Below are 15,881 nucleotides of genomic sequence, written 5' to 3' on the forward strand. Positions count from 1 at the left end.
CATGAACAAAATCAACTAGAAGTTGCTCATAAAAACCCAATACTGTCTCTCCACTCATTAAAATACAGTTCCCCTCACAATGGAAGCATTTGGGACATTGGATTAGACAAGTTCTTCTGTCACTACTGGAGTCAAACTCAAATGCTGATGTACAAGATTGAAAAGCACCCCATAGTTGCCTTTGATGCGACTGGCTCAGTTGTAAAAAAGCTTCTCAGGCCTAATGGTTTGTCTGGAAATATCTTCCTGTATCAAGGTGTGTTAACAGGAAGGGACAACTCTCACGTCCCAATGGTGCAAATGTTGTCAGAGAGACATGATGTCCAGGCAATCACAAGATGGTTATCGGAAGTAGGCCGTGAAGTAGTCGTGCACCAGCTGAATGTGCGGAGATCTAAGTCTAGTACGTATATAATACACATCTATACCTCTACCTACTTTAATGACATGATGTTAATAATAAAGTGTCTAAGGTATTGTGCTTACATTTTTTTTTAGAAAGACTTGTCAAAGCAGAAAAACATGCTTTGTTCATTGATGAGGCTCCCCAGAAGATTGCTGCCGCACTGGGTATGGATCACTGCAATGATCACAATGACACTGAATGTTCATTTTACTTAAGAGGGATTATACAGACTTCAGATCTGGGTTAAGACAAAGCCCCTACAGATCTTTACATCACAGTGACCCACACACTGAAACTGAGCTTATGTCTTTTCTGTCTAATGTCCAGTTTAAATTTAAGAATAATGTGCAGCTTGGTCAATGTAATGCACATGAAGCCAGAGCTAAAACACATCACCATTGCAGTGAAATATGTGCAGCTCTGCCTTAAGATGGAGCCCTGTACATTTTGATCTTGTTATTTCTGGGATGATTGTAAAGATAATTTTCATTATTATGGCTAGAATAAAGTGTAAGAGGTATTTGCACTTACAAAGAATAAGACTTTTACTTTTATTGTTTCATAAAAGGTGTCCACAATTTAAACTTTAATTGCAGGAAATTTAATTAAATAAGAATAAGGAAAATAAAATAATCACAAAACAATAATCAGATTACTTAAACTCTACTTATCTAACTAAGATGCTCTAAGCTAATGCTAAGTGTGTTCTTTTCTTTGGTGAGGAGAGGTTGGAGGAAGGATGTAAATCAAAATCCTTCTAAATTAACCGCCTAACACAGCAACAATGAGCAGACAAAAAGGAATGAATTCACAGGTTGGACAGGTTTTCAACTGTGAACCTCTTCGATCCAATCTTTTGGGCTGCTCATCTTGCAGAAGACAAAAAAGAAAAACACAAAATCTCTTCTTCACCTCACCTGTTCACCCCCCCCCCCCCCCCTTCTCCTACTGGACGTCATATCTTCCCACACCTTATCTATCAATGTGTAGCTTTTAAAATTGTGAATGCTTCATTACATTTTCATTGTTATTCTTAACATAGAGAATTCATATTCAATCACTTCATGTTTCATTCAGTTTATGTGATTCTACTTCAGTTAGATTTGTCTTTAGGACATTTTCACAAGAACATCCATTGTAACTTAATCCCTTTCCAATTCGAATGCTTTAAAACTCAGTTAATTACCATTTATTTCTCTAGTTATTTTATGATTTAATGAAAACATACATTTTGTTTGTCAGATATTCTTTGAGATTATTAGCTCCACTGTGTCACATTATACACAACACACAGAAACACACACACCAAGGTCAGACACTCTGTGAGGCCTGTTATTAGAATCACTGTTATTCTACAGGGAGTGCAGAATCATTAGGCAAATGAGTATTTTGTCTACATCATCCTCTTCATGCATGTTGTCTTACTCCAAGCTGTATAGGCTCGAAAGCCTACTACCAATTAAGCATATTAGGTGATGTGCATCTCTGTAATGAGAAGGGGTGTGGTCTAATGACATCAACACCCTATATCAGGTGTACATAATTATTAGGCAACGTCCTTTCCTTTGGCAAAATGGATCAAAAGAAGGACTTGACAGGCTCAGAAAAGTCAAGAATAGTGAGATATCTTGCAGAGGGATGCAGCAGTCTCAAAATTGCAAAGCTTCTGAAGCGTGATCATCGAACAATCAAGCGTTTCATTCAAAATAGTCAACAGGGTTGCAAGAAGCGTGTGGAAAAACCAAGGCACAAAATAACTGCCCATGAACTGAGAAAAGTCAAGCGTGCAGCTGCCAAGATGCCACTTGCCACCAGTTTGGCCATATTTCAGAGCTGCAACATCACTGGAGTGCCCAAAAGCGCAAGGTGTGCAGTACTCAGAGACATGGCCAAGGTAAGAAAGGCTGAAAGACGACCACCACTGAACAAGACACACAAGCTGAAACGTCAAGGCTGGGCCAAGAAATATCTCAAGACTGGTTTTTCTAAGGTTTTATGGACTGATGAAATGAAAGTGAGTCTTGATGGGCCAGATGGATGGGCCCGTGGCTAGATTGGTAAAGGGCAGAGAGCTCCAGTCCGACTCAGACGCCAGCAAGGTGGAGGTGGAGTACTGGTTTGGGCTGGTATCATCAAAGATGAGCTTGAGGGGCCTTTTCGGGTTGAGGATGGAGTCAAGCTCAACTCCCAGTCCTACTGCCAGTTTCTGGAAGACACCTTCTTCAAGCAGTGGTACAGGAAGAAGTCTGCATCCTTCAAGAAAAACATGATTTTCATGCAGGACAATGCTCCATCACACGCGTCCAAGTACTCCACAGCGTGGCTGGCAAGAAAGGGTATAAAAGAAGAAAAACTAATGACATGGCCACCTTGTTCACCTGATCTGAACCCCATTGAGAACCTGTGGTCCATCATCAAATGTGAGATTTACAAGGAGGGAAAACAGTACACCTCTCTGAACAGTGTCTGGGAGGCTGTGGTTGCTGCTGCACGCAATGTTGATGGTGAACAGATCAAAACACTGACAGAATCCATGGATGGCAGGTTTTTGAGTGTCCTTGCAAAGAAAGGTGGCTATGTTGGTCGCTGATTTGTTTTTGTTTTGTTTTTGAATGTCAGAAATGTATATTTGTGAATGTGGAGATGTTATATTGGTGTCACTGGTAAAAATAAATAATTGAAATGGGTATATATTTGTTTTTTGTTAAGTTGCCTAATAATTATGCACAGTAATAGTCACCTGCACACACAGATATCCCCCTAAAATAGCTAAAACTAAAAACAAACTAAAAACTACTTCCAAAAACATTCAGCTTTGATATTAATGAATTTTTTGGGTTCATTGAGAACATGTTTGTTGTTCAATAATAAAATTATTCCTCAAAAATACAACTTGCCTAATAATTCTGCACTCCCTGTATTCTCAGATTCATTACACTGGTTAACTTACACATTTTCTTTCCTTTGTTTCATTTATTTTCAACATGCCAGAAACTGAGCATAACTAACCCTCAGTAAAACAAGTTACAAGTTATGGTATCTGGAACAGATTTACATTCAATATTTAGAGTTATATTTTGGACGCACAGACGCGCGCGCGCGCACACACACACACACACACACACACACACACACACACACACACACACACACACACACTCAGCCATTATAACAGCCATTTCTACTACTCAAACACATTTGCATTTGTTATCTATATGTAGAGGCGGCACGGGGCGTGAGACTTTTATCTCTTTCTATCTTCTATCTTAAGACACATTACAGGGTTTTGTAATTGGAAACTGGGTTTTTTGTATGGTTGGTCTGGAAAATTTGTTTGATACTTTGTGGTGCTTGCATGGTCCTTGAGACATGGTGCTTGTAAAATCCCTCTATAATCTGCACAAGGGACTGGACATGTAAATGCAGTGTATGTGTTAGCATAGCATATTAATACATGTAGTGTTCTCTTTGTGTTTTTACAGATGACCTCGAGAAGCAACCCCAGAGCAGAACAATATTGAAATTGTTTTTTGGACTGTTGGGCGGATATATTATTGCCATAACTGGTCACCGAAAGGGAGTGATCATCAACATGACTACTGAGGAGGTTGAAATGGCAGAAAAAGCTAAGCAGGGTGCCCGCATCATCCGTGTATGTACTAAAACGATATAAATCTAAGTATACATAGACATTTTTTTATTCAGCTGAATAAACATGTCTTTTCATGTATTAGGTTAAACAGCACAAAACTCAAAGATATCATGGGCAAGCAGCTGTCCCCCTGTACAAGAATGAGTATACCTGGTTGCAGCGTTACAATCATATCAGAGAGTATGTTGAAGGCGGTTCGGAGGCACCGACTTTTTTCCACAGTTCTAGTGGAGGTGTTCTTCATAGACTACCGGTATTTTTCAAGGCAGCCTGGGAGATGATGAATCTGGGGATTGCCCCCACCTTCAACATGCTACGTTCCTCCTGTAGCACTTACAGCGGGGAAAATAAGTATTTGACACATCAGCATTTTTATCAGTAAGGGGATTTCCAAGTGGACTATTGACACAACATTTCCACCAGATGTTGCCATCAAGCCAAATATTGACGTCATACAAACAAATCAGAACATATAAGTATACAAGTTAAACCACAATAAATAAAGTGAAATGACACAGGGAATAAGTATTGAATACATGGAGATAACAAGGGGCAAAATGACATAGAAAGCCAGGAGATCACCTGAAATCTGTCAGTATTGATAGAGAAATCCTGTCCCCTATCAGTACTAATTGATATCAGCTGCTTTAGTCCTAATTGATGGCCTATAAAGGCTCCTCATTACCCAGAAGGCACACAGGAAAGACTTCATGATGGGTAAAAGCAAAGAACTCTCTCAAGATCTTCGTAATCTTATCGTTGAAAAGCATTTTGATGGGAATGGTTATAGGTGCATTTCCAGAATGCTGAATGTTCCTGTGAGCACTGTGGGGGCCATTATCCGGAAATGGAAAGTGCATCAGTTCACCATAAACCTGCCACGATCAGGTGCTCCACGCAAGATCCCTGTCCGAGGAGTCCAAAGAATAATCAGGAGGGTTCTCCAAGAGCCAAGAACCACTCGGACAGAACTTCAGGAAGACCTTGCATCAGCAGGTACTGTTGTTTCAAAGAAAACTATAAGCAATGCACTGAACCGCCATGGCATCCATGCACGCTCACCACGCAAGACTCCATTGCTGAACAAAAAGCATGTCAAGGCTCGGTTAAAATTTGCGCAACAGCATTTGGAGAAGCCTGTGGATTATTGGACGACTATAGTATGGTCAGATGAAAGCAAAATTGAACTTTTTGGCAGTCATTCTACACACCATGTTTGGAGAAGAAATGGCACTGCTCACCACCCCAAGAACACCATACCAACAGTCAAGTTTGGGGGTGGAAGCATCATGGTTTGGGGCTGCTTTTCAGCAAGGGGTACTGGCAGACTTCATATTATTGAAGGCAGGATGAATGGAGAGATGTACCGGGACATTCTGGATAAAAATCTGCTGCCATCTACCAGGAAGCTAAAAATGAAAAGAGGGTGGACATTTCAGCAAGACAATGATCCCAAACACAAGGCCAAGGAAACAATGAAGTGGTTTCAAAGAAAGAAAATCAAGTTGCTTGAATGGCCCAGTCAATCACCTGACCTAAATCCCATAGAAAATCTATGGAGAGAACTGAAGATTAAAGTTCATAAAAGAGGCCCAAGGAACCTTCAAGATTTAAAGACCGTTTGTGTGGAAGAATGGGCCAGAATCACTCCTGAGCAATGCAGACGACTGGTCTATCCATACAAGAGGCGTCTAGAAGCTGTAATCACCAACAAAGGCTTTTCTACAAAGTATTGAATAAAGTGTGTTCAATACTTATTCCCTGTGTCATTTCACTTTATTTATTATGGTTTAACTTGTATACTTATATGTTCTGATTTGATTGTATGACTTCAATATTTGGCTTGATGGCAACATCTGGTGGAAATGTTGTGTCAATAGTCCACTTGGAAATCCCCTTACTGATAAAAATGCTGATGTGTCAAATACTTATTTTCCCCGCTGTATGTGAGAAAACTTTTCATTTTTATTTTTTGACACACAATGAAGTAGGTTAAAGTGTCATGGGTTTTATTCATGTGGTTTCTTTTTAAAACATTATTCTTTCAGGCCAAGCGACAGTTGGGACGTAAATCTTACGACAGAGTGGCAACATTTATGTGCCATGATGCCATCACAGCCAAAAGATTTTATCAAGGTTATTTAAATAAGCTAAAGTGAAGTCATATATTTATCTATACACTTACATTTATTCATATTTAGTAATATTGCTTTGCACAGCTGAGGACCCTGCAGAGGACACACTCCAGAGCCGAGCACTGACCACCAATGCAATTGCAACATATGCAGCAAATAAAAGGAAAAGGAGAGAGGACAGAGGATCTGTGCAGGACGAGGACAGTGAAGGATCTGACAAGGAAGAGCAGCAGTCATCAGGAACAGAGGAGCTTTTAGACAGAACGCTCTTCCAGTGTAGCAGTAACAAGGTATGTGTGCCCTGATTCCCTTGGTAAGAGTTTTGATTGGTTGCACTTCTTTCATATATAATCATTTACTCCATCATGAACAAAACATATTTAATTTGTACCATAAACAGATGGTGAGCCCAGGTCAGGGTGAGGTTGCCTGTAGTGCCGGAGCCACAATAAGAGAAACTAAACAGGATTTGAAAAAGGGGGTGGAGCATCTACAAAAAGTGACATACCAGTTGCGCAAGAGAAAAGTATGTAATGTATGTTCTTGTGCTTGTTTTTAGTGTTTTCACTGATTACTAATCTTTTACCTTTTTACTTTTACTTTTCTAAAATCAGATGGTGGTCTTTTACAAAAATGATAGGACAGATGTGGGGAAACTCACACAAGAAGACAATCCAGAAGAGGAGGAGGAGGATGAAGCGAGGGAATGGGTTCCTAAGGTGGGCAGGAAAAATCCAGCAGAGTTTCTTCTCCTGCAGTTAAAGATGTAAGTGTTTTGTTTCCACACATCCATGAAAAATGAGTAAAATATATATTTTTCTGTTCTAATAACAGTCTGTGAGCTCATCTGAAGATGATGGGACAGATGACTGGAAACCCACACAGGATGAATCTGAAGGCTATTCAGAAGAGGAGGAAGAACAAGAACGTAAAAGGATTCCTAAGGTAGCCATGAAAAACAAAACTGGGTGTCCTGTGCCACAAAGAGATGTGAAATTCATCCTCAGTTTCAGTGCTTCCACAATCAATCCATCAAAAATGACCAAACATATTGTTGTCTTCTCTGAAAACAGATGGTGGCAGCATCTGAAGAGGATGGGACACATGATAGCAGACCCACACAAGATGAATCTAAAGATGATTCAAAGGATGAAGCAGAACATTTGGGACAAATGATTCACAAAGTGGCCATGGAAAAGGTAAAATTTGTCCTCTGTTTCAGTGCATTCAACAAAATATGTCTTTGTATTCTTCTGCGTCAGATGGTCAGCTCATATGAAATATGCAAGGAGTAAAGGTATTGAAGGTACATGAGTTTAAATACCTGGAGTCAAGCATCCAAAGCAACAAGCAGTGCAAAAGGCCAGGCAGGGGATGGCAGGGCTCAAGATGCTAAGATTTTGTTTGGGAGTGACCAGAATGGAGAAGATTAGAAATGAGTGCATCAGAGAGACAGCTCATGTTGAGCGGTTTGGAGACAAAGTTAGAGAGGCAAAGCTGACATGATTTGGACATATGTAGAAGAGGCATAGTGAATATATTGTTCCATATGGAGTTGCCAGGCAGGAGGGAAAGAGCAAGCCCTTAGAGGGAGTTCAAGGATATAGTGATGGAGGATATAGATAGGGTTGGTATGAACGAGGAGGCGGCTATGGATAGAATAAGATGGAGGCAGATGATCCACTGTAGTGACCCCTAAAGGGAGGAGCCAGAAGAAGAAGAAGAACTCAGCTTATTCGAAGAGGATGGAACATGATGGGAAACCTCCACCAGATAAATTCAAAGACAATTCAGAAAAGATGTGTTTGAGGAAGAGGTGAGTTAGCTGCAGTCCATTTTAGTGAGGTCATGAGGAGGAGTAGAAAGCTGCAGTAAATCTAATGATCGTGCTCGTGTATGTATAATACCAGCAGTGAGTTCTGAGGACTTGGACGGTCCAAAAACTATTTGCTAACAAATCAGCACAGGCACTTATAGTGGTGCACTATTACAAAATGCTTTTACTCACAAATAGGGGGCTAAAGTTCATTCCTTGCAGTTTGATTTGTTTCTAAAACAATCAATACCAACATGAAACTGGTTTATAATTTTTTTCTTGTTCTTGCATTTCTTTTTTTTTTTTTTTATTAAAGTTTTTGCATCGACTTTTACAAAAGATAAATTGAACAATATGCCGTTTTCTTTTTAAAGAACATAAAGCAATATAAAACATACATTCCCACCTCATGATTATAGCAGTACCAGTGGGTGTACAAACAGAAAAAGGAAAAAGTCCAATCTAATAATACTAGTAACAAACCCAAGGGTACAAGACAACAGTTCCTGAGTGTACAAAGGAGATGTGGAGAGTATCCAGAACCCACACCCCCACACAGACACATAAAAACCAAAACACACAAAAAAAAAAAAAAAAAAAAAAAAAAAAACCACAGATGATAAGTGGTCAGCTTAGTGATAGGGATAAGTCAATTCTGTTAGAGAAAACAAAATATGTATAAAGTAGTTAAATAAATACTAGGGCGCAGGCACAATAGAATCCATATACTTAAACTTAGGCCTCTTACTTAAACATAAGATAAGAAAAAAATAAAATATGATAGAGTCTGAGCTGGCTAATTGGGAGCATTGCGAGACCGCAAAGTCTGAACATGGTCAAAAAAGGGTTGCCAGGTCTTAAAAAATTTGGCCGTAGACCCGCGTAGGGTGAATTTAATCTTTTCGAGTTTGCTAAAGTGCAAAACGTCTCTGATCCAGATTTCCCAGGATGGGACGGAAGGGGACTTCCAACATAACAATATTCTGCGTCTTGCCAATAAGGTGAAAAATGCTACCAGATCCGCTTGAGGCGTCGGCAAGGCAACTGAATCAGGAAGAACCCCAAACAAAGCAGTTAAGGGCACAGGTTGGAGGGTTAGCTGGGTGATCTTAGATAAAATCAAGAAAATATTAATCCAGTATTGTTTGAGGGATGAACATGACCAAAACATATGCATTAAAGAGGCAGGTGTTTGATGACAACGGTCGCAATCAGGGCTAAGATTGGGGTATATTTGAGCTAGTCTGGCCTTAGTCCAATGTATACGGTGCAGAATCTTACATTGAATCAGCCCGTGTTTGGCACAGAATGAGGAGCCATGGACCCGGTAAAGAATTTTATCCCAAGAGTCATCCTGAATCACACACCCCAGATCCTGCTCCCATGCCAATTTAATAGCCGAGATTGAAGAATTGCCAAAGGAGCATATTCTCCCATACAAACAGGAGATCAGGCCCTGTAATGAAGGGGGAGGCGATAGAAGGTTATCAAAGTCATGATAAGAAGGTCTAGATGGAAACTGAGAGGATTTCTCCTTAACAAAACTCCGGATTTGTAAATAGCGAAAAAAGTGACTTTTTGGAAGGCCAAATTTCAATGAGAGCTGTTCAAAGGAGGCAAATGTATTCTGAATGTACAGATCAGAAAAAGACCTAATACCCAAAGAGGCCCACAAATAAAAAGCACCATCAGCTAACGAAGGCTGAAAAGAGGGATTTTTCACAATGGGTGATTGAAGGGGAAAAAAGGTCAACTTAAAGTAACGACGAAATTGATACCATATTTTCAAGGTAACTTTGACAATAGAGTTATTATAAGAACCTGCACTCGGAGGCTGCTTTTGGGCATAAATCAGGGCTGGTAAAGAGGCTGAGACACAGGAAGAAGTCTCCAAACTGAGCCAGGCCGGGGCATTATTCGTGTCCTCCCCCTGTAGCCAATACCTGAGAATACGAATATTACATGCCCAATAATAGAACATAAAGTTTGGTAAAGCCATCCCCCCCATCTTTTTCGGTCTTTGAAGATATGTCTTGCGTATTCTGGGGTTTTTTTTGTTCCAGATGAACCCAGATAGAATCTTGTCTAATTTAACAAAAAAGGAAATTGGAATAAATACAGGGACACACTGAAAAAGAAAAGAAAATCTGGGGAGGATATTCATTTTAATTGTATTTATGCGCCCTGCTACAGACAGATGGAGTAGAGACCATCTGTCCAAATCCTGCCTAACTTTCTCCACAAGTGGGTCGAAATTAAGCTTGAAAAGAGCATGAAAATGACTTGTAATTTTAACCCCTAAATATGTGAAGTTGTCTGATACAACTCGAAAAGGCAGTGCTGTGCACTGATATTTCTGTGCAGCAGCATTCAGGGGAAACAGTTCGCTATTAGCAAGATTCAGTTTATAGCCAGAAATAAGGCTAAACTGTTCAAGTATTGAAAGTACCAAAGGGAATGAGGATGCTGGCTCTGAGATATAAAGAAGCAAGTCATCTGCATATAAGGAGACTCTTTGTTCTATACCATTTCTAAAAACCCCGGTGATACCTGGGTTTGATCTTAGCGATATGGCTAGGGGCTCAATTACGATTGCAAATAGCAATGGCGACATAGGACAGCCCTGCCTAGTCCCCCTAAACAGGGGAAAGAAGTCAGAGCATGTGCCATTTGTTTTGACAGCGGCAAGCGGGGAAGTATAAAGAAGTTTCAACCAGGAGATGAATATTTTACCAAAGCCGAATTTATCTAAAACATAAAAGAGGTATCCCCACTCTACCCTGTCAAAAGCCTTCTCAGCATCTAAACTGATCCCAAACTCAGGGCTGTTGGAGTCTGAGGGATTGTAAAGGACATTAAACAAACGTCTAAGGTTAGAGAAGGCGTATCTCCCTTTAATAAAGCCTGTTTGGTCCAGATTGATTAGAGATGGTAAGACTGCTTCTACACGCCTCGCTAGAAGTTTAGCAAGGATTTTATAATCCACATTTAACAAAGAAATGGGACGGTATGAGCCACATTGTAGTGGATCCTTATCCTTTTTTAGGATCAGGGATATAGATGCCTGCAGTAGAGAGGGTGGGAGGGATCCAACTTCCAGTGAGTGCTTATACATATTTATCATGAGCGGAGCCAGTTTAGGCATGAATTTACGATAGAACTCAACCGGAAACCCGTCCTGTCCGGGACACTTAGAACACTGCAGTTTGCTGATAGCTTGCATGATCTCTTCTACAGTTACTGGTCCCTCCAGCTGGAGGCTGTGTGTCTGATCGATTGATGGGAGCTTAAGATGATTGAAAAATGAGTCCAAAGCCTCCGTACTAAATGCACACTCAGACGCATAGAGAGATGAATAAAAGTCTCGAAATTGGTCATTAATTATTCTAGGATCCATAGAGACACCACTTAATGTCTGAATCCGAGGAATGGAGTGTGCAGCTGCTGCACTACGGAGCTGATGAGAGAGCAGTTTACTGGCCTTATCCCCATATTCATACTGGGAGTACTGACATTTCAGCAACATCTCTTCAGCCCGAGCAGAGGACAGGTGATCAAACTCAGTCTGCAAAGACAGCCTATCATTATAGACCTCTGGTGCCGGGCAAACGGCATACAACTCGTCTAATTGCGATATGCGTATTATGAGCTCGGACAATTTTGCTTTCCTTTGGTTTGCCTCAAAACCAGCATAAGATATAATATGTCCCCTGATAAAAGCCTTAAATGTTTCCCACAAAATAGAGGGTGATATTCCGGGTGTAGTATTTGTCTCTATAAATAAGTCTATCTTGGAATTCAGAAATGTGGTGAACTTATCGTCTGACAGCGAGCGTGTATTCAAACGCCATGGAGCTGGCGGAGAACATTGGCCCACTGCCAAATCTAGAGTCAACGGAGCATGATCTGAAATGACAATAGCACTATGAGAGCAAGAGCGAATCTGTGAAGTAAGTCGACTGTCCAGTAGGAAGTAATCAATACGAGTGTATGTATGATGAACAGGGGAGAAAAAGGTGTATTCTCTACGTGTAGGGTTGAGGAAACGCCAGGCATCAATAACAGAGAATTCTTTAAGGAACGTATTAATAATTTTGGAAGAGTTGGATTGCCTACCAGGCTTATTTGAGGATCGATCCAGCGGCCCGAGCCAGCAATTAAAATCGCCACCAAGAACCAAATAGTGGGAAGAGAAATCAGAAATTTTAGTGAAAAGAATACTAAGAAAATTTGGATCGTCCCAATTGGGAGCATAAACATTGGCAAAAATAAATTTAGTGTTCCAAATACTACCACTCACAATAATGAATCTACCATTCTGGTCCACTATAACCTTAGAAGAAACAAATGGCACTGATTTGTGTATTAAAATAGCAGCACCACGAACTTTGGAATTAAATGTAGAGTGATAGAGTTGACCCACCCACCCCTTGCGAAGTCTAAAATGATCTGAAATTTTTAGGTGTGTTTCTTGTAAGAACACAACCTGGGCGCCCAAAAATTGCAAATGATGAAGGACCTTGCTCCTTTTAATAGGTTGGTTCAGGCCTTTACAATTCCAGCTACAGAACTTAAATGAGTAACCTGCTTGTTGATTATTAATATTTAATTGCGGTGCCATATTAAAACATAGGTTGAGAAAAGCCACAGCTGACCAATGAAAAACACGCAAAAAACAAAATCAGTGTACAGAACAGTACAACATAAAAACAAAAAACACCCAAACTTCCCCCTAAATGCTGAAGCATCTTCCCTAACAAGATGCGCGCACCCCTCGCTAAACACACCCCTGAGCACTTCCTCCCAACCATTCGAAGTCCCAGTTGAGTTTAAGCTCCGTGCATTACAAGGCAAAGACAAATCAAGGATTATATGAGAGTATATTAGAACGAGACACATCCTAAAAAAAAAAAAAAAAAAAAAAAAAATTATTTCAAAGAAATTAAGCAAGATGGACATATCAGCCCATGGACTAAGACACTTATGTACCCTGAGAGGCTGGGCCCCCCAGGATCTTATTGGCAAAGTCCGTGGCAGACGCAGGATCAGTAAACTTACGTATAACTCCATCTGGAAGTGTCACCCTCAGTTCCGCAGGGTAGAACAGGCAGAACTTGATCCCAGGACAGGAATGCAGAAGGCGCTTGACACCAGTAAACTGTGAACGCTTTTTAGCCACTGCAGGTGTAAAGTCTGGAAAAATGGAAATCCTTCTGCCCTGGTAAAGTAGAGGAGAATTTGCCCCTGCAAGACGTAGCAGCTGTTCCTTGACATGGAAGTAATGGACTCTAATGAGAAGTGGGCGAGGAGGCGTTCCCTCTCTGGGCTTTGACCCAAGGGACCTGTGAACCCGATCTAACAAGGGTGCTTCATTCAGTTTCAGAAGATCTTGCAGGAGATGGGAAATAAACTCCCTAGGGTTGGAAGACTCCAAACCCTCGGGGATGCCAACAAGGCGAATATTGTTACGCCTTGATCTTCCTTCTAGATCCTCACATTTAGCTTGGAGTTGTCTGACCTCCTCCGTTAGGACCTTTACAGCAGATTGAAGAGAAGTCAGGTCGTCACTGCAGGTTGTAGCTGAAAGCTCCAAATCTTTAATGGTAGTCCCTTGAGCATTAACGGTGGCCTGTAGGGTGGTTATAGCAGCTTTAAACTCAGCCTTCACAGATGATATTTCTGACCGCAGTGTATGGGTAACCGTGTCAATCTTGCATTCAAGCTTGTCGCAGATGTCCCGTTTCAGAGCCTCCAATGCTCTGGTAAATGTGGCTTCACCGAGCGGTGCGCCCGCACCCTGCTCGTAGCTGCTCTCTGTGATAGCCGCGTCACGTTGGGATTCGCGGCCCAGCTCCGGGCTCTGAGAACCACCCGCGCCGGCTTGACCCCGTTTTCGACGGTGCTCCCTCTTATCTGCCATTGTACAAAAAGAAAAATGAAGAGCAAATGGTGAGGCTTTTAGTGGGAGAACTTGATTGCCCGGACGCAACTGCTACGGTCACCACAGCCAACCAGGAAAGAAGCTCCTACGGCCTTTCCCAGAAGTTGTCAAAAGTAGGTTTCCCGACCTCAGAGAGTGAAAAAATAAAAAAAATAAATAAACGAGCGGATGCTCGGCGGCAAGAACGGTTATTTAGAGCCTACAGGGCTGATATAGTAAATGCGGATGCGTCTTAAACCAATATTTTTGTCATTGCTTTGCGGAGCCCCGGGAGACACGTCTTCACACCATAGTCTTCTTGCATTTCTGTGTGTTATATGTACAGGACAGAGAAACGGCGATGAGCTCATTACGATTACAGCACCAAATTCCAGTTGTTACATAACAAATCTGAACATTACATCTAGATGAGCTAAAGTAACCTTGTTTTTCTTTGTCAATCATCATTTTTCAGATGCAGCAGGCCTATGTAAGCCAAGACAAAGCAATGACTGTGAATAAGAGTTCAGAAAAAAGGGTGATTCACCAAACCAGATGCTTGAAGAGGCTCACTTTTCATCAATCAACTCTCTTTGAAGACACCATACCCAGATCTGGTAACTGGAAACCAGCAGCTGTAGTAAAAATACACAAGTTCAAAGAACTTTAAGGTGAAGTGGTATTTATTTATTTCTCATTTGGTCTTAGATAACAACAAGAAAGACCAAAGTGGAATGTCATCTGCAGCAATAATAACCTCAGGTAAATATTAACATTATATTGCACAATATGAACAATGTTAAGTTAATGAGTAAGTAAATGATTATTTTCTTAAAATAAAGAACAACTGGAGGAGAAAGAGATACAAGAAGAGTCTCTGGAGAAGATGAAGAGTGAAGACAAAGTAGGAGAGAGAAAAGAAAAAGTACAGCAGGAGCCTCTTAAGAAGATGAAGAGTGAAGCCAAAGTAAGAGAGAGAAAAGAAAAAGTACAGCAGGAGCCTCTGAAGAAGATGAAGAGTGAAGCCAAAGTAAGAGAGAGAAAAGAAAAAGTGCAGCAGGAGCCTCTGGAGAAGATGAGGAGTGAAGCCAAAGTAAGAGAGAGAAAAGAAAAAGTGCAGCAGGAGCCTCTGGAGAAGATGAGGAGTGAAGCCAAAGTAGGAAAGAGAAAAGAAAAAGTGCAGCAGGAACCTCTGGAGAAGATGAAGAGTGAAGCCAAAGTAAGAGAGAGAAAAGAAAAAGTACAGCAGGAGCCTCTGGAGAAGATGAAGAGTGAAGGGGGAAAAAGGACTCTGAAAATAAGGTGCAATTTATTCCATTGCTCCCAGTAAGCCCAAGAAATGCCTTATTTGAGGGCTTTTGCATTGTATTTGTTTTTGAAGATCCCACTTTTTTATTACATAAAAGAGTTGTTAATAAAAAGTGATCATCTAATACTGTGTCCAATGAGTTACTGTCACGTTTATTTTCTGGAATCACAAGTGCTCTCAGACTTGACATTATATATTTCCACCATATGTGAGATCAGTCAAATTAAGAAAGGAGACATGCTTCTTGAAGAAGTAAAAGTCCAAGCTTAAGACATATTTTCAGTATGTAAATGTTGAAGTTTTGGGGTATGTTGTACTATACAGTCAAACCATTTGATGCCATTTGGTCCTATATCTACACAAATTTCAGTTGTAAAATCACAAGGCTAATAAGTTCACATAAACTTCATAACTTAATCAGAATGTACATAGATGTCCTACCACTGGGGGAAAGACCAAGCACCACAATCTACCACATTTTCTGAACCACTTGCTCTCATCCACATAGGGAGCCGCATTGAACTTGTTAATCTAACAAAAGAAAAAGTGACCTCAATTTTGCAGCGGTTTGCAGATTTGTTCTCCCACCTGCCCGACTTTAAATGGTAAATGGCCTGCATTTGTATAGCGCTTTTCTAGTCCT

At 40.7% G+C, this 15,881-nt stretch overlaps 1 protein-coding gene across 1 annotated transcript; it reads left to right on the top strand.

Annotated features, from left to right (window-relative positions):
• Positions 1 to 474: 474 nt before the first annotated feature.
• Positions 475 to 14,838, top strand: LOC309694997 (uncharacterized protein). The gene is made up of 8 exons (XM_082515355.1): positions 475 to 570; positions 6,278 to 6,483; positions 6,594 to 6,719; positions 6,808 to 6,912; positions 7,028 to 7,392; positions 14,405 to 14,546; positions 14,638 to 14,691; positions 14,772 to 14,838. Exons 3-5 carry the CDS (start codon positions 6,594 to 6,596, stop codon positions 7,367 to 7,369), a joined length of 573 nt encoding a protein of 190 aa, XP_082371481.1. The 5' UTR covers positions 475 to 570; positions 6,278 to 6,483; the 3' UTR covers positions 7,370 to 7,392; positions 14,405 to 14,546; positions 14,638 to 14,691; positions 14,772 to 14,838.
• The last annotated feature ends 1,043 nt before the right edge of the window (positions 14,839 to 15,881 follow it).

This window comes from Aulonocara stuartgranti (genome assembly GCF_965226115.1).
Source record: "Aulonocara stuartgranti genome assembly, chromosome: 19".
Taxonomy (NCBI): domain Eukaryota; kingdom Metazoa; phylum Chordata; class Actinopteri; order Cichliformes; family Cichlidae; genus Aulonocara; species Aulonocara stuartgranti.

Coding starts and splice junctions, on each gene's coding strand:
- LOC309694997 (XM_082515355.1), top strand. CDS start 6,594: ATGGTGAGCCCAGGTCAGGGTGAGGTTGCCTGTAGTGCCGGAGCCACA. Junction 6,720..6,807: donor ACCAGTTGCGCAAGAGAAAA/GTATGTAATGTA, acceptor TTCTAAAATCAG/ATGGTGGTCTTTTACAAAAA. Junction 6,913..7,027: donor CGAGGGAATGGGTTCCTAAG/GTGGGCAGGAAA, acceptor TTCTAATAACAG/TCTGTGAGCTCATCTGAAGA.